We start from the raw sequence: 26873 nt of genomic DNA, 5'->3' as shown, positions 1-26873 counted from the left end.
CTATTTAATAATGGGTTTTCTATCGGGAAACACTGATTTTTTTTTAATAGGTAACAATTACTATACACACTAATAAGGTTAAAACAAATTAAAAGTTCACTTTGAATTAACATAGTACTTATAAAACATAAGTTCGGTGCATACAGAGTGAGGAGAATATTTTAAGCATTTCTAAATAAAAACATAAACCTATATTAAATCAATAATAGAACTAGCCACAAATAAAAAAATACGAATTTCGTCCGTCAATTATAAAGTTAAAAGTACTTTAACAAAGAATGGGAAATGGAATAAAGAAAAATCGGAGAGACAAAGATATTTATTTAAAAGTAAATTTGTGTGTTTTTTTGTTAAATATGAAGGTACTTATTTCTAAACCTGATATCGTACATAGATAGGTCTAAAATAATTCATCCAAAACCAAACAATCATAAGACACATTAAGTTTCCATGTTAATGTAATAAGTATTATTTACGGCTTCTGGAAATTACACGTTCTGGCGAAACGACCTTTGGTTGGACGAGCACCCGTTTTCATTCACAGCCTCTGATTGATATTTATTTCTTACTAGCGACCCGCCCTCGCTTCGCTTCGGAAACATTAAAACACACATGAAACCAAAAAAATAAAATAAAAAAAATAAAATAAAATTTTTTTTTTAAAAAAGTAGCCTATGTTCATCAGGGACAATGTCGGCTTCTAATGGAAAAAGAATTTTTCAAATCGGTCCAGTAGCTTCGGAGCCTATACGAAACAAACAAACAAACAAATCTTTCCTCTTTATAATATTAGTATAGATTAGTATAGATATTTTAATTATGTTTATTATAAGTTTCGAAGGCTTTGTTTTAATTTTGTAACTTTATCAATTGAATCGTCTGCTTATTCTCTAAGTGGCATTGTATATTGTAGCGCACAAGAGCTCACGATGCATCTGGTATTTAAGAGACAATTGAAACTAAAAACACTGCGACATGAATAGTGCCCTCCGCTTCGAGGAATAGGGTTGAAATTTCAACTGTGACGTTTTATTTGTTAACTATCCTTCGGACCGTAACGCACCAATGCTTCTGAGCAAAACGGGTAAAGGGTAGTTATTATCTATGTCAGCTGGCACATTGCCCGTAAGTACGAAAATTAACTAGATGTTATTATTCCATCGCTGAAGTCATACGTGAATAGGTTTTAGGTACATATGACAACAATACTAATATACTGCTGAACGCAAACCATAGTACAATTTCATGATTACAACCAATCACCATTTAGTCCTCAGACGTTTACGATTCTTATAACAAACACCATTTTGTTCAGCCCTAATACTTTTAATTATGAAAAACGTAACGTGTAGTTACTGTTCCCATCAAAAGAAAACAGAAGAAAAGAGAAAAGAATAAAGGCGAACAAAGAAAATAATCTAATACAACTGCGTCGAGAAATCGGTCCAATAAAAGATACAAGCCGCCTTAATAACTGTACGGAAAAATTGTCGCTAAGCTCTCAAGTGGCACCTATTACACTTTTATAGAGAAACGTCCGGTCCCCGAGGCTCGACCTAATTTTGCAATAAGACTTCGGCCTAGATCACGGCTCAAGCGATAAGATTCGGTAGTGATAAACGAAATAAATAATATTTTTGTTGCCTCACAGATGAAACACATAAATATCAAGAAAATTGAAAATAAATCAAAACTTCCCTTAAATACTTCGAATAAACGGCTTATTTCAGAAAACTTACAATGTTTTTTTGTTTTTTCCACAGGAGAAAATCGCCGGATCCGCGCAGCGGGTGGCGTATGTGGGAGTTGAATCTTAAAAAAAAACTCCTGCCGCTCACAGCCGGTGCCCTACCCCAAACCGGGCCGGAGCCCAGTCGGAGTTGTTGAGACGGCGGAGAGGGTGTATGCAAAGCATATTACATCCATCCCGCCGTCCCCTAGACGTCGGACCGGCGACAGCGGCGACACGACTACCGGTTCCCTCGGTCAACGGGCCGGGAGCCCGCCTTGATGGCGCCGCGCTGCATTTTCCCCGGAGCGGTCGGGGAAACGCGGTCTACCATCACCCGGCTTCCTATTACCACAGAGAACTTACATAACAAAGTTTTACATTTTGTAATCTGAAAACCGAATGTGCTGTCTTTTTATTCAACTTTCGGAACTTGTTGGTTTTACTACAGTATGACCGATTGTTGGCCTGCACAGTTTTTTCTAGTTTAAGCCGGAATTGGCTCTCCCACTCTCCAACGCATGGACATACGTTATACAATGCAATTTTATGTTTGTTTGAAGGTAGGAGAAAGCCGTCGGATACAGAGAGCGTTAACAACTTAGCACAAGGTACCCAGGCCATGACATTTTTTCACCCGCTTCGTGCATTGAAAAACTTATATATATAATTTGAGATATGTATAACTATGTATAACTATACTTGAGACCTTAGAACTTATACCTCAGGTGGGTGGCGCATTTACGTCGTAGATGTCTATGGGCTCCAGTACCCACTTAAAACCAGGTGGGCTGGGAACTCGTTCACACATCTAAGCAATAAAAAAAAATCCTTTTGTGCAGATCATTCGCAATTAATTTCAAAACATATTCGTATTATTCGCTTGTAACTTGAACCAAGTCACATAGCTGAAGCCAGGGGCTGGTACGTTATTGGCAATATCGAGGCATCCTGTATCCCCTGGGATTTACCTGTTTATATCATGCGATATGATTAACAGCAGCCTAGTGCGTGAGTTAATGTTTAACCGCACCGCTTAATATTTTTTTATTATTATTTTTGTTACCTTATTTATTGCTTTTTGTTTGTTTCAATAATTATTTATAAAAAATGCTGTTTCAATTGTATCCATATACGGATTGTATAGTACTTAAGTATATAAATATAATGTATTATTTTATTAACATCAAAATACAGTTTAGTCTAGTAAAACTATAGCACAAATTGAGTTGCTCTAAAAAGAGTATTTAAAGCTATTGCTTCACCGCTATTTTTATATTTTTTTATATTTCAATATTCCAAAATGCTTTTATATTTCTAATGTTCCTTCTTCTAATGTTTCAATATTCAAAATTCTATTTACTAGAGGTCCCGCAGTAGTCGAAATTCGACTATAATTAATTGGAATTGTAAGTTTGTACACTATTATGATTGTATTTTATACTTCTATAATCACAAATTTCGCCAAGACTACACTATAAAAAATATTAATAAAGACAAACAATATTTAATCTATTCTCAATTTGACAACAGACGTCAAGAACAAAAGTTTGGCAATAAATAGTATGCATGCGTGTGTGCGTCAAATACATGGTATGTAGTGTGTGTAATGTTTTCTTTATTGATTTAATGTATCTTTTATGCATTATTTAAAAAAAATATTAGCATTGTGCACTTCTTCTCTATATTTTCTATAAGTGTGGAAAATTTCATATTCCTCCGTCCGCGCAATTTTCGTAAAAAGGGATACAAAGTTTTTGCTTCACGTATTGTCATCTTTATAACATATTAACCTCTTTTAAGATAAATCGTATAGAGGTTACATACATACTGGCTATAATCGATTACAATAAAGCTATTTGGAAACTTTATTTCAATATTTTTCAATCATCGCTTGTGATCAGAAAAGAAGATTTACTAAATGACACCGTTGGCCTTAAAATTAGGAACAATTCATATTTCGTGTTTTTTTTTTTCATTTTATTGCCCTTGTAGGCAGCAGAGCATACGGCCCACCCGACGGAGAATAGTTACTGTCGCCCATGGACTTCAGCAATGCCAGCGGCAAAGCTAAGCCGCTGCCTACGGATTTGCGATTTCGTAAATGGATTATGACTTAAGGCCTAGGATAAGTTACTCGAGAACGAGTAAGAACACACTCTACTATACTATCGTACTTCAATAGACGCCCAGCATTTACTGGTAGTAGGGTGTTTTGTAAGCACACACAGATACTAATATGCTTGCCCGTTTCTGCCGCAAAGCGTTCGTATCTGCCAGTCTTAAGGGTGGGGCAGTCGGTTTGCAATATAGTTGAGACTTAGACTTATACATTAATATGTAAATACTCTATAGTCTCGGTAACCACTTAACGGATACGTCATAAGCATATTCATACGTTTAGTTAATAGAAACGTAATTAAAAAAGGTACGATGTCAAAGTCTCAATAACTTTGGAATAACAGCTCTATACATATGTACAATGTTTCAAATTGGAATGCAGAATTAATTTGCGGCTGAAATAAGCAGGACGGTAACGTACCCGTGGGGATATAGCGCGGACCCTATGTGGACGTAACGACCAGTAATATACATCAATATATGAATACAAATTTATCCACTGGTTCATAAAATAAAGGTTTCTTTATTTACAAGTACCCGGAATTACTTTCGGGACTCGAAATTTTCTGTGAGCAATTTCCAATCGAATATTTTGTATTTGACCCGTTGCGTCGATAGAAACAATTACTTGAGTACTTTATTTTTTAATTCAGATTTAATTCGGAGATCTAGAGGCAGACCCAAGACAAGGTGGAGGGACGTAGTGCTGAAGGACAAGAGAGAATGCAATGTTGCTGACGAGGATGTCGAAGACAGAGCGAAGTGGAGGAGTAAAGTCAGGAAAGCTGACCCCACCTCCATGTGGGATAAATAGTTGGGAAGAGAGAGAGTGTGCTTAGTGCGAGTTTTTTAACATTCTCGATAGCGTAAAAGTTAACTAATATTTGTATGGAATGGGATCGTTTGCATACGTTTACCGCTAGGGAGGCTGCTTCAACTGCATACAAAATTGGATTAACTTTTACGCCATCGAGAACGTTAAAAAACTCGCACTAAGTACACTGCTCACAATGAAAATACGCGCGCGTTTGTGAAGGCTTAGTATTCATTAAATTAATGAAAATGGTTCTAAACGCATGTTCTTATTGGAAAAAAAATACTAGCACAACTTCTGTGAATTAAAATTGTTTCTATAAAACAAAAGGTATGCTATTTTATAAGGTGAATCAATTTCAAATGTGCGATAAAGTGTTTTTAGCTTTTGTTAGCTTAACCTGTTATTATCTAACTAATTAAGTATAATTAGTTAGATAAGTTAGATAGGAACAATTCACCTTAAAAAATAGCATACCTTTTGTTCCTGTGTACCTTAACCTGTTCTTATCTAACTAATTATACCTAATTAGTTAGATACTAACAGGTTAAGCTAACTTAAAAGTGCTAACTTTTAAATTAATTTACATCAACTTTATGATGTCCGCTTAATTTAAAAATGAATACATGTTGATATGTAACAAGACCATCTTCTTCTTGTCCTTATCTCCATTATGTGGAGCCGGCGCAGCATGACCTCCAATCATGCTGTACAGGGATTTAATATGAGTTTTATGACCGGTAGCTTGTCTGACGTCAACCCTCCAAGGGTTATATCTCCATGTATCTATTGCAATGGGCCATAGGTAGGGACTTTTGCTGTTTCTTCTTTTAGTATTTTTTTTACTTCATTCCTTTTTGGTTCTAAGGTTTACCTTTTATTACTTACTATATTCGTTTTCTCTACTTTCATAATAACCATACAATATTTTATTAATTTGTTCTAATATCTTGAGGAAGAACAAAGAATAGTTTTAGTTCAAGCCATTGATAAAGTTTTTAAGCTTTTTTTACTGTTAGAGATGATTACGGTTTTGGAGTTTTTTTTGAATCGCTGTTGTCCAAGAGCCGTTGTGATAGCTTTATATGAAGTAATTTTCTCATAGTTTATCTATAAAGAATCTTGGGGAGGTCTATGTCTCTATCTATATCTATGAAGAATGCCATTGAGAATACAAGACCATTGTATATATATCATTCACTTCATTCAGTATTTTTGTCAACTTGGCGATGGCATTGAAAACATGGGTGAGAGTGGCGTGTCATTATTTTTTCCAATAGTCAGGAGATCGACCTTCCTAATGTACTTTACTTTGACAATGTAAGACTCTTCATGGTTCAATGAACGCAACTAGATTTAGAACGTGATTTGATACTAACGGAAATGATAGACACGAGTGATTCTGTTTTTAAACAACATTTTCAACATCTTGAGTCCTGTTGTTAGTTTATTGTTAAATACTAGTAGATTTTTGTTAAAAACGTTTGAAATACGAGCTCTCTTAAATTTGTATGATTCCAGTACCGACGTGTTACATGTCTAAGAGAGAATATATAGCAATAGTTTATAATCTTCGGGTCGTCGAATGTGATTCGTTTATTTATCACTAACTCGCTGACCCGGCAGACTTCGTAGTGCCTCAATCGATAAATAAAAGACCTAAACTTTTGTATAAAATCAAGTTAAAACAAACAAAAGGAATCCGTCCGACGGGGGACACATCAAAGTAAAAACAAAATTGTTTATTTTTATTTAATACCGAACATTTTCATATCTATCTACCTTTGAAGCCTTCTCTAGATTTCCACAAATAATTCAAGACCAAAATTAGCCAAATCGTTCCAGTCGTTCTCGAGTTTTAGCGAGACTAACGAACAGCAATTCATTTTTATATATATAGATGATAGATTTTCGACCATAATTGTATGAGGATTTTAATTCGTTTTACTTCATTTCTATTTTGTATTATCAAAAATTTTCATTTGTCACGCGAAATATCAATAAGTAGCAAAATATAAAATATGAAAAGGTTCAAAGATCGACACACAGAAAATACACTCGAAGTTTATTATTTCGAAAGATCAAAAAACAAACTCTCAACATCAATAAAACGTAAGACTCTTGTCAAAGTTTATCTGGCGACCTCATAAAAACGAATATCTGTCAAAGGAAAACAGTCCCTGTTTTCGAAACGGTAAAGTATAAAAGCGTTTTCTTCGTTTTCCCGGTAACCCCAAACGAAATATGATAAGGTTCTGGCAGTTGAGACAGTTCTTGTTCGAATGTCTTTGTTATTTTTGTGAAGAAGCAAAGTTAAAAGTTTAAAGGACCTCCTTAAAGGCTAACACTGTGGTTTTGTTGTTTTAAAAATTCCAAATTCGATCATTGATTCCGATTTTGAATTCTATAAGTATAGTATAGTATAGTAGTATCTGCAGTAAAGGATAGGCAAAAGGTTTTAGACAACCAGTGGACGAAAACAGAAATCATGCTCATGTCTTATAGCGATATAGCGATGCAAATTATAAAACAATTAGGTATACGTGGTATAAAAAATAATGTTAATTTTCTCAAAACTGAAACGATTTAAATTGAAATCAAATTTAATTAATAAACTATTCTAAATTGTTTTAATGTGTCTCAATTTCATATAACCGTAACGACAACTAAGGTTTCTGCACGTCCTCCCTCTCTCTCTCTCTCTCTCTCTCTCTCTCTTCCTAGCTATTTATCCCACATGGTGGTGGGGCCAGCTTTTCTTTCTTTACTCCTCCACTTCGCTCTGGCTTCGACGTCCTCGTCAGTCACATTGCATTCCCTTTTGTCCTTGAGCACTACATCCTTCAACCTTGTCTTGGGTCTACCTCTGGGTCTCCGACCGGGGAGGTCGAGCAGTAGTGCCAAACTTTCGACGTAGTCAGGTGGCTTCCTTTCATTCCTACCATCTCAGCCTACTCCCGAAGCTTCCATGCACGTACTCGTTGCGGATTTTATCGAGCCTGGTCACGCCGCACATCCACCTCAGCATCTTCATTACAGCAACTTGAATGGTATGCACGTTCCTTTTGGTTGCCGCCCATGTTTCGCTGTCATACATAGGAACAGGCCTGTTTTTGGCACATTCTTTACTGGTGGTAGGACCTCGCGCGGATAGGTACCACCGCCCTGCTTATTTCTGCCGTGAAGCAGTAATGCGTTTCGGTTTGAAGGGTGGGGTAGCCGTTGTAACTATACTGAGACTTTAGAACTTGTATCTCAAGGTGGGTGGCGCGTCTACGTTGTAGATGTCTATGGGCTCCAGTAGCCACTTAACATCAGGTGGGCTGTGAGCTCGTCCACCCATCTACGCAATAAAAAAAAATAAAAAAAACATCCCCTTGAGATTACGATTTCCGGATTTCAACTGAATTTTAATTGTTATATTTCCTGCTGATATATTAGTTCTTTTAGTGCGATTGTACTAGCTGGTAGGTAGTTAGGCGCATTATAAGCCCGCACGGGTAGGTAGCATAGCCTACCTGTTTCCACAATGCTTTCTAGCAGCAACGCGTTCCGGTTTGTAGGTTGGCATAGTCGTTCATCACAATTGTGAATTTACTTCGTAATATCTATGGGCTCCAAACTTGCCCCCGGATGGGATATAATGTCCACATCGGTCTTTTCAAAATTATTAAACAAAATAAGTAAATGGAAAATCATTGATGAACTCGTCAAACTACAGTATAGACCAGGGGTGGCCAACCGGTAGATCGCGATCGACCGGTCGACGTTGCAAGACAAAAAATATAAATACATAGAACACAGACTGTGCAACGTAATCACAATTGCTCTACGCATAATCTTCATCTTCTATCATTTGTTACTGATCATTCCCTCTCATTATTTATCTATTTATTTATAACTAGCTGACCCGGCAGACTTCGTAGTGCCTCAATCGATAAATAAAAGACCTAAAATAAACTTAAAACAAACAAAAGGAATCCGTCCGACGGGGACACATCAAAGGAAAAACAATATTGTTGTATTCATTTAATTCCGAGCATTTTCATATTTATCTACCTTTTAAACTGAACTACATTGTTTCACTAAATTTCAAGAAAGGACATTGGCAGATCGCAGAGTGTTACGTCAGTAGACAGTAGATCTTGGTTCTAATCAAGTTGGCCACCCCTGGTATAGACAAACTACAATGTAGAACTACCCTCACGTTTTCGTTTTCACGTTAGGTTCAGTCGATCAATTTGCCGATGGCCCGAGCCTCAAAGCTGATCGCGATTTGCATACATAGTAAATCAGGGGCCCCGACTCGCTTCAGAAAGGACAACTTCAGCATTATTTAATCATTGCGTTCGCCCCTTCTATAATTCGGCAAATTTTACGTGTATCCGATGCTTGCCTAAATTATTGTAGAGCACGAAAAAATATATTTTACGGGTAATTATTTACTGCTAGATCAACTCACGTGAAAGCGGTTTAATTAGTTACAGTCCGTAAAATGAATATACCTTGAGCACAAATCAATTTGAATGCTTTTAAAACATGTTGCGTTTTAAAACAACTGACTTCTTAGTTCATCTTAATGTATTTTTAAGCGTATAAGACTAAATTTAATTTTAATGTGATATTATTTCACATTTAAATTAAATTTTGTCTTGATTTATGGTTTTGATGTACTTATTCTTAAATGGGATGTGATACCACTAAGTCCCAACCCAATTTATATATTGTAACCCAATTTTAGCACAAAAACCTTTTCTTTTATAGGAGAGAGCTGGTGTCCCGAAGCCTTTTTCAGCTTTCCCATGCAAGAGTATGCGATCAGCCAGGAGGTATAGGGCTTGCTAACAATACTGAAATGCTCTCGAAGGGGGCCTAACAGCTCAAGGGCAGCTGCTACGCGAGTGTGGGAAAATACCATACAACATGTGTTCATGGACAATTTTTTCATTCGCGTAGCGGCTACTCTTGACTTGTTAGGTCTCCTTTGGAGGCGCTCGGGTAGCTGTTAGCAAATCCTACCCATCTTGGCTGAGCCCCTGCTCGCTCACCTGCCCTGGTAAAACTGGAAAGGCCTCCGGGTCACCAGTAATCTCTCAAACATAAAAAAAAACAAATTCCCCAATAAAGGAACGTCCTGTAATGAAACTGATATTCGCAAATTCAATTAATTAATTATGGAGGTTGTGCGTGTTGTACGTTTGTATGGGTACAATTGCCTATTCTGCTGTGAAGTAATCATGCATTTGATTTCAATGACATAACATCAGTTAACATAGAACATGTTAACTGACAGGCAGATGATGTGTAATTACAATGGCAGTAATTAGATTGTTATATCTATAGATTCTACTAGTCACTCAGTAGCAGGTAAACTTTTAAGATTATTTGTAAATATATAACAAAAAAGAGTCCATGCAAAAACTTAACACGATACAAATTTATTAATGAACATTGGAAGTCAAGCTTGAATAAATCCCACATTATTTTTTCTAACGATTTTCTTTTATTTAAGTCAATTAATTTGGAACTGAAAGATAGCAGCCATCGAGTTTGTGTAGGTCTAAGTTATATGAGTAATATTAATTATGAGTTAATATTATTCATCCACTAATAGCGGCAAGATAAAGATATTATTATGACAGTAGATTCAGCCGCGGAATAGTTAAGCGTTCCGGTTTGATAGGTGAGACATAATAATGGCTATACTATAAAATACTTCCTTCCCCCTAGTGAAGGTTACGGGTGACCCGAGGGGACGAGACAGAGTGGCACGCTACCAGCACCCTAGCGCACTGCATCATAGTACTTTTACAGAGCTGCAGTTCTACGGAACGGAAGTGCGACCGGTTGGCGGTGTATCCTGTCAAGACCTAGCATGCTGATTCTGGTTCGGCGGTATATTCAGGGACACCAGTGACACCAACTGGGCCGGCCTGATGGGCTGCCCTACCGCGACGGCTGAATTAGAATTACTGACAATCGCCCTCTGTCAGTCGGGCATCCTTAGGGTTGCGTGTCTTGTTGTAGCGTTGAGCGCGAAGTTCCCTCCACTTGGCCCGGACTATCTCGGGCGGTGATTTGGCGTCGGGTGAGAGTTTTTTTTTTATTACTTAGGTGGTCGAGCTCACAGCCCACTTAGTGTTAAGTGGTTACTGGAGCCCATAGAAATTCACAACGTAAATGCCCCACCCACCTTGAGATATAAGTTCTAAGATCTCAAGTATAGTTACAACGGCTGCCCCACCCTTCAAACCGAAACGCATTACTGCTTCACGGCAGAAAATAGGCAGGGTGGTGGGGAGTGCACGGGAGTGCACGGGAGTTGTCTAGTAGATCTAACATGGTGGGCCTTTAAGATGTCCTCCCACCGAGTTCCCACTTACGCCGCGCGTCCTTTATGTACCGGGAGCTTCAAGACGAGGAACAGTAATCGGCTCTAAATAAAAAATGGCCCTGTGCTCGTCTACCCTTGAATTAAAATTTTCAACAGGAACTATGTCGGAATGCTTCCTTTTAGGTGTTATTTCAAAATATTTAAGTTAAAAATCTTCGCTCCATTGCTGGACGGTGAACTCAACTATAAATAATGAAGGACTTTTCGTCCACTCGGGAGTCGGGGGATCCATTAGTCTCGCCCTCACGTCTAGCTATTGTTCGAGTTTTCTGTTACGAAAGCTCTGTAGATACGGTTTTGATAGGGACTTGTTTTGGACATTTGTTGTGTAGAAAATGTATCGTTTTTTAACTAATGCTAGGTTTTTATTTTCGAAATAATATATGTTTAAATTTATCCTGGTAAATTTAAAGTTTAGTTTCGAAAATTCTCTTATCGGTCCTGCGTCGAGGTGTTAATAGCTTGGAACAAACAATTAGCATATTACTTAAAACTGTGATGCAGAAACTTAAGTGCAGAAACGAATAAGTCAGTGCTACCAACCATGGTTGGCATACAATACGACATACTACTACTACATAAGAATCGGTGGGAGAGTTATCTGTTAAAATAAAGCGTATATGGTACTGAATTTACTATTGAATTGAATATTCTCTGAAGTATAAAATCCGGAATGAGATTATTCGTCAGGGAACTAAAGTCATCGACATAGCTCAAAGAATCAGCAAGCTGAAGTGGCAGTGGGCTGGCCATATATGCCGTAGGACTGACGATCGCTGGAGCAGACGGGGTCTCGACTGGAGACCGCGCAGCGGAAGACGTAACGTGGGACGCCCCCTGGCTAGATGGTGCGATGACCTCCGCACGGTGGCCGGCAAGAAGTGGATAAGGAGAGCCGCAGACCGTGCTCAGTGGTGTGGATTGGGAGAGGCCTATGTTCAGCAGTGGACGACTGTGGGCGGTTGATGATGATGATGATGATGTATATGGTACTTATTTTATTGGTGATAGAGCGTCTTGTGTGCCCGCATGGGTAGGTACCACCACCCTGCCTATTTCTGCCGTGAATCAGCAATGCGTTTCGGTTTGAATAGTAGTGCAGTCGTTAGAACTCATGTTTTAGGATGGGCGACGGCATTGACGTGGTCGATGTATATCCGGTGACCACCTAACACCAAGTGGGACAAGAACTCGTCCACCTATAAAAAACGGTACGAATCATGACAGACAATGGAGTTGAGACTATCAATTATTTATCTCGAGATTAGTCGCGACATTCTCAACATGAAGGTTATAGGCTTATAACTTCTTAACACCAAGAAACCCTAGAGCTTGCTCACCCATTTAGTAGACAGTACCAAGTATCTAGTATGAGGAACGCACGTGTCAGTCTTCTGTATTACCAAGCTCACAAAGATTTTCTAAAAGATCCAAAAATATGCACGGAAAGATATAGATGATGTCACTAACGTTATCGAATTACCAAACTCACGAAATTTTTCTGAAAGATCCAAAAATATGCACGGAAAGATATAGGTGATGTCACTAAAGTAAACACAAACAAACCTCACAGTGGTGTTAACAAAGTGAACCGTAGCGGAACGTCGTTGAGGCGGACACTCACCGGATATTGCGTTGCTCTGAGCAGGAAGTCCGTTCTACTTCGACTGCGTGAACAGGCGCCTTTAAATTGTACTCAGCTACTTCTAAATACTATTGTGGATGATCGTAGTATAAAGATACTTGACTATTATTTACCATCGGAAAAAGTTCTTACTATCACATTCCTAGTTTGAATTTTATCTAAAATATTATTTGTTGAATTATAAATTAGTAATTATAAATATAGTCTCTAAATTTTTAAATATTAGGTATCTAATGGTTAGTTTGTTTAGTTTATTTATTTATAGTTTATTTATTTATAGTTTATTTATTTATTTGCAAAATTAAAAAAAACACAGGAATTCTTGCATTCTGTCAAAAAAGTATTGGGAATTGTTGTTAGGTTGCCACAGCTCTTTTCTATTTTGGCGGGTAGTTTGAATTGTAGCTGTTGTTTAGCATAAATGAGTCGACTATTATCAAAGGCGGCAATCTGACTTTTGGACAATGATTGGTAAATCAGAAAAACGAATTATTGACTTTGTATTCCATTGGCAGTCACAAAACTCTTCGGAACGACATCTTAGATAAATAACAGGTTAACTATTAACCTTTATTTAATGCAGGTTTTGAACCGTATTCTTTGAAGGAGACGATTATATTCAAATAAATCTGTATTGACATATCAATAAAAAATTTTTGTCCAAATGTACAGATTGCCGCCTTTGATAATAGACGACTCAAATGCAGTGCTGTTTTTAGTTATATAATATCTAGTGACTCTTGCGAATTTCATAATGGACAAAAACATCGAATAAAGAGATTATCTTAAATCTTAAATTTTTCTGGTAGTAAGACGTCTGAGTCTGAGTTAAGAGCTGAGAGAAGAGTTTTGAGTCCGCACGGGTAGGTAACACCGCCCCGCCTATTTCTGCCGTGAAGCAGTAATGCGTTTCGGTTTGAAGGGTGGGGCAGCCGTTGTAACTAAACTGAGACCTTAGAACTTATATTTCAAGGTAGATGGCGGCATTTACGTTTTAGATGTCTATGGGCTCCTGTAACCACTTAATACCAGGTGGGCTGTGAGCTCGTCCATCCATTTATGCAATAAAAAAAAGGATAATGAATGGATTTTGCACCACGATAATGTGCTTTCGCACAAGGCCGTCGTTGTGAAGGAATTTTTGACCAAAAACTTATCAAATACCATCAAGCAACATCCTTATGCACCAGGTATGGTTCCAGCCGACTTCATTCTTTGTCCTAAATTGGCACCCGGTTTTATTCGATCCAGACATTAAGGAGAACTCGCGGTAAGAGAATTGAACTCAATTATGAAAAAAAAAGGTTCAAAAGATTTTGATGATTGGATTATTCGTTGGCGTAATTGTATTTAGATGCTATTTCCAGTAAAAGCTTCATATGTAATGGAATCGCTGTCCGCATATGAGTCACGCAAACAATCACACAGGAAACCAAATGCTGTTTGTAGGATCTGTATATACACATGTACATCGTCTAATGCGAGTTCTAATACTAAGTAAACAAGATTAAGTAATACTAAATTACTTATACCATTCCAATATTTAATAAAAAAGATCGGCATGCGTGCGTTATCTTAATAACGAAGATTGCTGAAACTTGCCCCGAAATAACAATAGATTTTCTTTACCGCAGACATGTTTAATACGCCCTTAACGAGTTCCCGGCACCACCGCGAGGGTGTTTCCATGTTCTCGTGTCTCCCGCTACGTAATACATTATGACGTTATTATTATTTCTTCCTTGTAGGCACTTTTTTATCACTGTTATTTTTCTGTGCGAAGATAATTAGTATTTGCCGTCGATGATAATTACTGATTATGCATTGCGGAATTTTTGGTGGCGATGAGCAATAAAACAGCCCACTTTGGTTGGCTATCAAGGTTGTATTATAAAACTGAGATTTAGAACTCATGTCTCAAGGTGAGTAATCACTTAGTACCAGGTGACTCCTGAAACTGCGCTGTCTGGTTGCAGTGTTGACCGCGGTAACCCCTTACCTCATCCGGGTTCTGACCTCGGAGGGGATCGGACGCTTGGGCGAAGAGTGCAGGGGAGTCGTTTAGTGGGTGGGCCCTAAAATTCCTTAGACCCGCGGTCTGCTCCTAACACCTTGCAGATCGTCAAGTCCCACATACCCCGCGCGCCCCCTAGGCGCAGTGACCCTGTAGGAGGTTCGGGCCCCGGCCCGAAAAAAAAAAAGGTGAGTCCTGAAATCGTCAACTCATCTAAGCAGTAAAAAAGCAGTCAAGCGTTCTAGTATTGTAGTATGTTACAATAAAATTGAGATTTAGACCTCATTTCTTATTGTAGGTTGGCATTTAGGTACGTTATGATGTCTACAATCCTCGGCAACCTCTTAATAACTTGGCGGGCCGAGAGATCATTCATCTAGTGCAATGAAATAAAATGTATAACGTGCAATACTGAGGGAGCAGCTTATACTCGTAGTTCCCTTTCCTTTCCTATCTAATTCCCGAAGCTTTGTTTCGTAGAGCTTTGTTTGAAAATTCCTGCTTTGTTGTGTTTAAGTCTACGGTGACCGATTTTCCTTTGTTTCAGTTTCTCTTGAAATGCTTTGAACTTCTTTGTAATTGTCGTTTTTTGTATTACATAGCTTTTACATGATAGTGGGTATATAATTGGAGGACTTTTAACCTACACATATAAAGTCTCTGCTTAGTTATATGTTATCCTAATCACTCAGAAACTGTCTGACCGATTTCGATGAAATGCTTAAAAAGTTTTTGGATTGTCATAGTAGGTTTAGTAGGCAGTGGCTTGGCTCTGCCCCTGGCATTGCTGACGTTAATAGGCGACGGTAACCACTCACCATCAGGTGGGCCGTATGCTCGTCTGCCTACAAGGGCAATAAAAAAATAAAAGGTGTAATTCTGTAATTTTGGTAGCGATCGGATAAAATACAAAGGAATCGTGTTTTTTTTTGTTTTTTTATTGCTTAGATTGGTGGACGAGCTCACAGCCCACCTGGTGTTAAGTGGTTACTGGAGCCCATAGACATCTACAACGTAAATGCGCCACCCACCTCGGAAATGGGTGGCGCATTTACGTCTAAGCAATAAAAAAATAAATAAAAAAAAACCACCTTGAGATATAACTAATTATCAATGAAACAGTGGGTGCTGCCTTCGATGAGAATAGCATTGGCTATATCAAGACAGAGGCCTCATACTCATCTGAGCCAAATACTCATCTCAGTACTGAAACATTAGCGTAACTCATAAATTTAACAATTTATTTGATGTTAAGATCGACATTTACGGGACGGGACACAATATGACGTGATAGCTTTCAAGTTGGACATAAAAAAACATGTTATGACACCAAGAATCCTTATGTTTTTCGTCCGACTAATATGGTATTTTCTTCATTTTTCAATAATTAGACTACTTTTTTACACATTTATTTTGTTGAAGTCGTTTTGCCTTTCTGTTACAGTTTTGTATTATTGAAGCTTGAATTTCAATTACACGTTTCAAATCGTATCACGACGTTCACGCAGCAGTATCCAAGGTGGCCAGCCAAAACACGATTTATTAACGTTAACGCTTTTTGCTAATGCCATAAATGCACAGGATTGACATCATTACATCTGCATCAGCATCAGGGGGACATTGTCGGGACATGGACCCGCCATTACGTAATTTCCCCATTTGTGCCCTTCGATTCATTTAGAATAATAGCTATAATGTTAAATAGCATTAGCACCACCGTCCTGCTATTTTTGCCACAAAGCAGTCGTGCATTCTGGTTTGAAAGGAAAACACCCTTATACAATGTTGCGGTATATGAGCGCATCTATTCATCTAGTGCGACGAGGAAATGAGGAGATTGGGGTTGCAGTCTCGTACCTTTTGACCGGACATCATTATTCTCTAACCCTCATTCATTTATAGCGGCGATTCCCAACCTGCAGTACGCGGAGTCCTATTGGGGGACGTGAATATAAAATAGGAAGTGACAGAAATACTGAGAAGTGAAAACGTTTAACTCACATAATTATTATTATATCTACAATATGTAATTTAAAATGAACCTTATAACTAAATTTAAATAATAGAAACCGACCGATCGATAGGTCTTTAGAGAAATGAGACACATTCTCAGTACGTTTGGAATTATCACGGAAGGGAACTCATAAATGAAAAGTTTTTTATGGGATACAAGAACGAAAATAGGTTGGGAAGCACTGATCTACAGCATTAAGTAAAATCGTAAATTAGCCACCTTGAAGCTACTATTAGAATAAAACAAAAACATAAAAATTGTCACAACATTTTATTCCACCGTTCAACATTTGTAAAACAAATTCAATAAAGGGTAAAACATAAATAGTTTTTTATTAACAAACTGTGCATACATTTGGCCACAATTATTAGATGAACAAATTCTTTAAGTTAATATTCACAATGCAATAGTAATAAATATATTGAGCGAAATTCTGAATTACTCCGAAAAAAATCATTATCGATATAGCGAATCGATGGCTAAGTCCTGAATAATTCAATTCGTCTATAAATAAAAAGAAACACAGTTATATCTTGGGTCTATACTGAGTTACTCTTGAGTTGATATTTTGTGGATGAAATTGTGAATTAATGAAGTGTAAATGCACAGATATATACTAATATCTACAATAAGCAAAACCGTACGAATGTATATTATGAAGGTACTTTTTTCTAAATAATTATTTTCACCTTACTAGTATCGAAACATGCGTTTTTAATATTAACTGTCTTTTTGTCTGAATGGAGCAAAGATCGAAATTTAATATTCGGCCTATCGATGAATTTTAATCTAAAGGAAATATTGAACATTTTGCACAAGTTTTTCAAAACAACTTTAAGGCTTCGGTTTACGACCAGTACATCTCACGAAAAACACACTTCTTCTTCTTCTTCTTGCCCTTATCCCAAGTGATGTGGCATCGGCGCATCATCTTCTCTTACCATGCTGCATAGAGATTTGGCATGAGTTTTACGAAGAAAAACCTAGTAGAAAAACTACTCAGCAATAAATCTAACAAGATCTTTTACATCTGTAAATGTTACAAAAAACAACGCTTAAGGAAGCACTCGTTCTAAAGCACAACTCAGAGTAATAGCTATGTACTAGGGTCTATCTATAGATATTTTTATTTGAAATTCCTAATCAAGAGAAATATAAAAACAATTGGATCATAACATTAAACAATTAACACATACGGTTATTGAGGTTAATATTTTCTGCGGAGATATTATTGTGAGACGTGAATATATTAAGCACATAGTTTGTGATGTAAAATATTTACTAAAATGGCTCAACCCTATTCGCTTATTATTGATTATCTTTGTCTAAACTAGGCAAAGTCAGAGTTTTGAAATTTAAAGGAAAAGTGAAATGATCAGTTAGAGTAAATGGTTGCAGAACATGCGAAATTGAACTTGAGTCACTTGAGCAGAAAAGTTATACTACATAGTCCAAATATAACGATACTAATGCCATAGCCATTGTTAGACCATTATATGGTCTATTTATAATGATCCATCAATGGGCTTTACAGTTAGCAGAATAATATGTTATTTCTATAGGAAAAAAAATGGTCTATATGAATTAACTTAATAAAATAGTGATATTAATATAAATAGTGATATAAATAAAATCGTGTTAGCTGACTGAAATAAAAGCAATAATATTTAAAACTCTAACCATGGTAGGGTATAAAGTTAGTTTGTATTCTTTATTAACTTATATAAAGTCATATGGCCTGAGAAGATCACTAACAAAGAGCTGTGGAGGATTACTAAGCAGACACCAATGGAGAAGGAGATCCTTACGCGGAAGTGGAATTGGATTGGTCACATTTTGAGAAAGTCCGATACCCACCTGTCAAAGAGAGCACTGACCTGGAAAGTGTCTGGCAAAAGGAAGAGAGGCCGCCCCAGAACAACTTGGCGTCGCTCGGTGGAGCAGGAGCTAGGGGTCTTGGGCATGACGTGGAAGGAGCTAGAACAGACTGCCCAAGACCGATGTAAATGGAAAATTTTGATTAGAGCCCTACACCACAGCAGAGGGTAATAGGAAAGAATGATGATGGTGATTATATAAAGTCATAGGTAGGCATTATTGTTTGGGGAAACAGCTATAAATCTCAATATTAGCATCACCCTTTCCATAATCAACATAGCAACATAATAAATAGCATGTTGTTCTTTTTAATAGGTTCAGAATACCCTGAGAAATCCTTGAAGACCCTTGAAGCAGATGGGACAACATACTAATAGACCATTACTACTCCAATTATATATGTTTAACGACTTAAGTGCAAATATCATAAAAGGCAAGTTGTATAGTCGTAGGAAATTATTTTTTTGTGGTAAAAGTTACTAACCGAAAAATAATTTAATTAAAAATGAGAAAACTTTTAATTTATACTATAGTGTAATGCAAGAAATTTTAAGATAAAATTGAGTAAGTTACTCAAATAGAAACGATGACTTTTAATCTGAGCAATGACATTTTTAATGTTCGTTTGGCAGAAAAAAATGTCGCCATGCTAATTTTAATGAAAATTTATAAGCGAGAAATTATTATCTTAAAATAATATTATGTTTCTTAAAATATTCTGGAAAACTTCAGTTGAATCTTATTGCTTGCGACTTTTACAATTAACAGCTCTGTTAACATCGGTATTCTTATATTACATCCTTTCATTATTTACAATAAATGTGCACTTAAAACAAACTTCTACAAACAACAGCTTAAAGTACAAATTTATTTCACGCCATAATGCCCTTTCTCTCACTAATTCACGAAACTTATATTTGTAATTATTAATTTTAATTTCACGAACTTCCTCTCCTTTCCTGATTATAACAGTTAATAAAGTTTACGAATGCTAAGCAACCACACATCTAGTGTCGTGCGAACCAGCCCCGCCACCAGCGGATGAATCAGGAGGCGGTTCCGCGTTCCTACCACCGCCGCTCCACTCTAGGGCATCAATCATTTCCATTAACTCCTTGAACACCGCTATCACTCTCCAATTGTATTTCGCCGAGCACTCAACGTAACCACACTTCCAATGTTTCCTCACTAAATTCACAATATTACGTCGCTTCTCCCTTGAATCGCCGCAAGCGCTTTCCGCTATTGCCAGCTGTTGCAAACCGCTCGCCGCCGACGGTGTAGTGCTGCAAAGCAAATCCTGTTTATTGCCGACAACGAGCACGGGAACATTTCGCATGTCGCGACTCTCGACCATTTGATCTCGTAGCGTTCGTATGTACTGAAATGTTTCGACATTAGACAGATCGAACACGAGAATGTAGGCTGTGGCGTTCCGTAGTCCGTAAAATCTGTAGTGAGCCCATTCGTAGTACGAATTGATCGGAAAGTACGGGATCACCGGAACGTCGGTTATCTTAACTTCATATAAGTGCTCGTTGATGATCACCGATGGATAGAAGGTGTGCTTTCGATCGGTAGGTATGTATTCTTCCGAGAAGTCGCTCCAGACAAATTGCTGCGAAAAAAAAAATACATTGTGAAAAATGTTATTTTATTTAATAGCACCGCTACATTTGTTGTCCGCAGTAGTGTAAAAGGCAACAGAGGCAGAGACACATGGAGAATAGACAACAGCATTGTCTGTGTAAATTAGCGTCCTACTAAGGGCGCCAAAAGATATTTATTGGTATTAAGACAACTTTTTTTTTATTGTTTAGATGGGTGGACGAGCTGACAGCCCACCTGGTGTTAAGTGGTTACTGGAGCCCATAGACATCTACAACGTAAATGCGCCACCCACCTCGAGATATAAGTTATAAGGTCTCAGTATAGTTACAACGGCTACCCCACCCTTCGAACCGAAACGCATTACTGCTTCACGGCAGAAATAAGCAGGGTGGTAGTATCTACCCGCGCGGACTCTCAAGAGGTCCTACCACCATTAAAAAATATTGTAAGTTTGCACGTGAACATATCACAACTCTACCTACTTCGATAGCCACATGAAATCAGATGGTCCGAAAATTCGTTTACAGATCTTGATACAAAAACATAATACGTACAGCTAAAATATACGTAATTACAAAAACTTAGTTGACTTATTAGCTAGCTAGCGAGCTTAGTAGTACGTCCTACAGACCGGAAAATGTGATTATTGTGTGGTAGAAATATGTAGCATGGCAGCATCTACCATTTGGAGGTACATAATTGTACACCCAGCCCCCAGCAGAACCTTTCTTTTACTTTTTGAACAGTCTTTTATTAGCTTGACCTACCTCAGTCTATTTAACGGAATTTTTCAACGCCATTTTCACGATTTTCAAAATGTCTAATTAATTTGAAAATTTGCACACGTATCAAGGACCGAGTATAATACAAAAAAGATATTACTTTGGCCCAATATCTTGACAAGGACTACAAGGATAAAAAAATATTAATTTACTTTCTAGTTCAGCTTGCTTTAACACGCTTCGATGGTTTTTTTAGCTTCTAAATTATCTTCAATCTATATATATATATATAAAAGAAAGTCGTGTTAGTTACACTATTTATAACTCAAGAACGGCTAAACTGATTTGACTGGAAATTGGTGGGGAGGTAGCTTAGAGCCAGGAGACGGACATAGGACACTTTTTAACACGTTCCCGTGGGACGTGACATGAAACGTGGTATAACAAAATGAAACTAATATGGAATAACAGAACGAAACTGACAGCTAAACGTAATGTAGTCTATGATTAATTATAAGATAATTTTGAAGTTGACCGGTTGATGTATTTGTTTCGAGTTTCTATTAGCTTATTGTGCCGAGATAGGTAATCATTAAGAAAGCCATGCCGGGACAAATAAAAAATTGACCTTGATAAAATCAAAAGTCTGCTCATTTATTGGCTTTAAGGCGGAACAAAGTTCGCCGGGTCACCTAGTACTACAATATAACTATCATTTTTACTAACAGCCAATGTTAATTTGTTAGCAGCCATTAGCAGCCCAACATAAAAGCAAAGACTGAAATAGGTGTTGGAGTATCAGTTCATGTGAGTTCAAAACACGGCTTATCTTTGATCATGATATGAATTAAGAACAGGAGATAAATAAGGTTACGGTTGGACGAAGTGTTACTTGCCATTATGAAGCGGCCGTATCTGCTATTAATTGCGCAGACAGAAATCTGTGTAAAAAGTAAGTCGCTTGAAACTTCTGTTTAGAGATTTTGGATTGATAGAATTAATTGGAACTAGAGGTCCCGCAGTAGTCGAAATTCGACTATAATTAATTGGAATTGTAAGTTTGTACCCTATTATGATTGTATTTTATACTTCTATAATCACAAATTTCGCCAAGACTACACTATAAAAAAATATTAACAAAGACACACAATATTTAATTTCAATTTGACCACAGACGTCAAGAACAAAAGTTTGACAATAAATAGTATGCATGCGTGTGTGCGTCAAATACATGGTATGTAGTGTGTGTAGCGTTTTCTTTATTGATATAATGTATCTTTTAAGCATTATTTAAAAAAAATATTAGCATTGTGCACTTCTTCTCTATATTCTCTATAAGTGTGGAAAATTTCATACTCCTCCGTCCGCGCAATTTTCGTTAAAAGGGATACAAAGTTTTTGCTTCACGTATTAATATATAGATACTATCCTCGTCGTTTGTATTCATGCGTATAAAGTTTTTTTAACGATTTGATTGAAAAAAATCTTAAAATAAAAACAGTATAACTCTAAATCCTTTTAATTATCTTTCCAAAGTTCGTGTTCTTGTTTCGAAATGTTTTCTTTTAGTAGTACATTACAGCGTTATTCTAACGACCACGTGCCTTCATTAATTAAGAGATAACACGAAATAAGGGTGCCCCACAAACTTGCGACGTAATTTACGATTGCGGTTACATAACATTGTTTGGCAACGATTCAATTCTGTATCTTATTTGTAAACGTACTAAACACGAACGTGTGTTACCTTCATCAAATATTCCATGAATATTTTAGGCAGACACAAAGACTACTCGTTGTTGTGTGTTAACGAATTTAACGTCGTAGTCAGAGATTTTGCATTCGCTCGAACGCGCCGCGCCGTGTCGAGGTAATGAAAATTGATTTACAATAGAATCTGAATAACTGATTGACGTGTTTTTGTTGCTTAAATCTCTTAAACGTTTACTGGTGAGGTAGCTTAAACTAGATGATGACCGATTTTTTTTATAACGCCATCTTGTTGTGTCTTTAAAGCGATTAGTTACCTTCGATTAAGAAAAATAGTATTATTTTTCGCCAATAGATGCCGGGAAAAGTTGATTATTGGAAACACGAATAAAACAACATTTTCTGAAAATAAATCGTAGCTAGATCGATTTATCGCCCCCGAAATCCCTTATACACAAAATTTTATGAAAATCGTTGGAGCCGTTTCCGAGATTCAGATTATATATATGTAAATACAAGAATTGCTAGTTTAAAGGTATAAGATAAGGAATTCAACAAAAACCTGAATCTTGCTTAAAATTACCAACATTTCTTTGCTACTAGCCCTTCTAAAAGTACGTCTGATTACCGGACTAATAGAAATGCCGAAGTAATTGTTGTCGCTCAAATTGCTACATAAGGTAAAAGTCTCGGTAATATTGTACGTAATACGGGTACCCCATTCCTTAGAACCGAAGTCTATCTAATTTATTTATCTATGTGATCTATACTTCAACATTAATCCGGACTAATATTATAAATGTGAAAGTGAGTTGGTTGGTTTGTTTGTTATGTACCTGTGGACCTACAAATCGATTGGCTTATGAACCAGAGGGGGACGCACTAACTGTTAAAGCCCGTGTAATTGCAACATTTTTTATTCTTTTAGAATTACAAATTTAAAGTAGGTAGAACCGCGGGGTACGTCTAGTCTGGTTTAAGTAGTTCTAATTTCGAAGAAGAACATTTTATCACTCTAAGAGTCGCATGCGATTGAAATTCTCAGTGTTGTTTTTATTGTGTTAAAAGTGCTTTTAATCTTATCTTATCTTATCTTATCTTAAACGTTATTTTGATTAAATCAACGATTGTTTGTTTTGAGTAATTTCATACAAAGCTTGCTTAAATAGCTTAATTAGATAGCTTAACATGTCTCTTATTAATGTGACATGAATGACCTTATCAGTTTGACATCACACTGTCGGAAACAAAAAAAAAAAGAGTAGAATCCAATTTAAACATCGACCTTAACGCTCTACAATTCTAAACAAAGACCTGAAAATATCCATCCTCATACATTTATGTAACTAAGCATATACAAAGTACAAAATGTATTTAACCGGCAACCCCAATCCGTTTAGCGCGAGCTACGCCACCTGCGCCTTTTAGTGAGCGATGTAATGGCACGAGAAGAAAACTAAATTTTTTACGTTTTACTGGTGGTAGGACCTCTTGTGAGTCCGCACGGGTAGGTACCACCACCCTGCCTATTTCTGCCGTGAAGCAGTAATGCGTTTCGGTTCGAAGGGTGGGGCAGCCGTTGTAACTATACTTGAGACCTTAGAACTTATATCTCAAGGTGGGTGGCGCATTTACGTTATATATGTCTATGGGCTCCAGTAACCACTTAATACCAGGTGGGCTGTGAGCTCGTTCACCCATCTAAGCAATAAAAAAAAAACGTGAATGTTGATCCCATTTTAGCATAGTATTTTGTTAATATCCCATCTAATTGGTTAAGGAGCTATTCCAGCTCGTTCGGACGGGGATGGCAGTAACATTTAGTATGGGATTATAGTTACCTATATTTATCTGTACTGCCGTTATGTTTTGTGGAATTTTTATTATCGAATGCTGACAATAAATCTAGCCCACCAATTAAAACTGTATTTGATTAGTCTGTTCATAGAATACTCGTAATGGGCCTACGTGCCCAACGTTAGTTATAGTGCCCTGACTTAAAGAATACGCTGAAACATTTTACCCAAACACAAACTGCTATATAGGTACTTATGTACATACATACATATTATGTCGACTAGAGATGGCGTTTTTGAGAAAATCATCCATGTACACTATTCTATTTTGAGGTTTTGGAACACCAACTGATGACCTGTGAATTATTTAACCTATAAATATTGAATAAATTTTCTTTGAATTTCCATTTTCATGATCCTATCCTCAAACATAGCATTGTAAATACGAGACAATATGAGAAGGCCAATTTGTAGGAACGCTCGAATTATATCAAGTGGCGGAATAATTGCATGCCTAACATTCATGAGACGAACTTTGACACTGTAGTGGCTTGAATTATGTAAATTGGGTAGTGTGAACATTCCAGTGTAGTTGAGAAGACTCATATTGAATTAGCATTTTCGTGTTTGTTGGATTAGTAAGTAAAATTTGGTTTGTTAATCTGATAATATCGTTTAGCCAAAATATGTTCACGAGTTCTGACGGTTGGTAGTCTAACAATAATAAGTGATCACTGTTAATGATATTGGCTATTATTGTTATTTTTTTATACATTAGACACGATAGCGTTTCTTTATGAATATGTTCTTATAATTTTATTTGAATGTAAATGTTTGTAGTAATAGTGTGTAACCACGTACACTTGTGAACTTACTGCATGATTCAGGAAACATAAGAACCTTATTTTTTCAATAAGATTAACACGTTTAAAGTTTTTCCCTCCTTTGAAAGTTGAACGAGATCAGCGACCATTCGTTAATAGGAGGTAATTGGAATCCATATCTAAACCTGAATTCCGCTACTCAATTTTAAGTATAAAGCAGAAGTCTTAACTGTATTGTATAACGGTCTGAATCGGTTGGTAACGTTTTGAATATCTGATATTTCAAACCAGAATTCATTATTGCTTCTCGGCAGGAATAGACTGAATGGTGGTACCTACTTGAAGGGCTTACAATACAGCCATCCATAAACACTGGTTTGCGATTGCAATACGCTGATATATATTCAGTTAATGCTATTACATATTCAATGGGGTATCCCCTAATCGCCTTGTGCGCTTCGTCGCGCTCATTCTAAATCACTAGTAGGTAATCAAAACTTGCACAACTTTTTTGAATTTATATCTTAAAATTCAAGAAATCTGCACTTACAATGGTATTAAATATTTTTGTCCATGTGAAAACATCCACCAATGACTTAAGTTTATGTAGATCTTGAAATACGAAATTTATGTTAATAGATTACCTGAACTGTGACTTTTAAATCTATTTTTCAATATGGAAATAGCAGTAAAATTATGTATTCAGATCTTGTTAAATACTGCTTATGCATATAAGACGAGCTGATGTTTCTGTCACTATTTCTCTAACTCTGAATCGTACGCTGATACTAAGATCCTCAGCAACATGTTTTTTTTTTGGGAAGTTCCTTGATCAGTATTTTCCTGGATATTAAGAATACTATTAAAAGTGTATATACCTGGATAATACTCGTCTTTCCGACTGCTGGAGCACCGAGTAGCACAACTTTGACGAGGTCAAGGCTTTCTGGGCTTGGCTCTACGCTTGGAGCTCCGCCCGTCGTCAGTGTTCCTCCACCGCCTCGCTCAAGGTAATCCAAGTCCAATTCTGAAATAGTTAACAGGATCAAGAACAAAGTCAGGAGATTATTCAGTTCAGAGTACCCCAATGATTTAATACTATCTCGTCTATTCGTCAGAAAATATGCGACTCCGACATCCTAAAGCTACTGCGTCTATAGCAGCAGTTTCCTACAAGACCCTTCTTTATAAAATAGAAGCTCGTAGTTGCTATCTTGGCTATGTCCTACATATAGAAAAATGAATATTTCTTGCATGTAAATTGCTTTAATTTAAAAACGTAAAGTCGATATTTGAAAAATTAAATCCGACTTTATTTATATCTATGATGTTGAAAAGCGTATTTTTTTACGCACGAAGTATTTTTAGTATGTACCCATTCTATTGAAAATGAATCTTTATGAAAGGGACTTTGCGGTTGCTATGACACACTCGACTGAATAAATGCGAGTTGATGCGTGCAATGTTTCGGGTTTTTTTTTTTTTTTAAAGCCCACAATATGAAACTTATGGGAGCGATATTTTACGAATAAATAACTAATAAAAGAAAAATCTATTTTCTTTTATTCAGGTGGCTAATGAACTCATAGCCCATAGTTTTA

The 26873-nt window shown here is 36.9% G+C and overlaps 1 protein-coding gene and 1 long non-coding RNA gene across 3 annotated transcripts in view; both read right to left on the bottom strand.

Moving 5' to 3' along the window:
- Window positions 1-303: 303 nt before the first annotated feature.
- LOC134200374 (uncharacterized) lies at window positions 304-3196 on the bottom strand. The gene is made up of 3 exons (XR_009975269.1): window positions 2796-3196; window positions 1740-2074; window positions 304-590 (listed from the first exon to the last, which is right to left on the bottom strand). It is a non-coding gene; the product is annotated as an uncharacterized LOC134200374 (long non-coding RNA).
- A 13786-nt stretch (window positions 3197-16982) lies between these two features.
- LOC110385685 (ras-like protein family member 10B) overlaps window positions 16983-26873 on the bottom strand; it is a 58210-nt gene continuing 48319 nt past the window's right edge. For both annotated transcript variants that reach the window (XM_021349838.3, XM_038016508.2), the window contains 2 exons: window positions 26151-26299; window positions 16983-20227 (listed from right to left, as the gene is read on the bottom strand). In XM_021349838.3, the coding sequence (XP_021205513.1) occupies window positions 19601-20227; window positions 26151-26299 (776 nt within the window). In that variant the 3' untranslated portion in view covers window positions 16983-19600. The remainder of the gene's footprint in view (window positions 20228-26150; window positions 26300-26873) is intronic.

This window comes from Bombyx mori, chromosome 16 (genome assembly GCF_030269925.1).
Source record: "Bombyx mori chromosome 16, ASM3026992v2".
Taxonomy (NCBI): Eukaryota; Metazoa; Arthropoda; class Insecta; order Lepidoptera; family Bombycidae; genus Bombyx; species Bombyx mori.
Note: the sequence above shows the minus strand (reverse complement) of the source record. Positions and strands in the feature narration are given on the sequence as shown.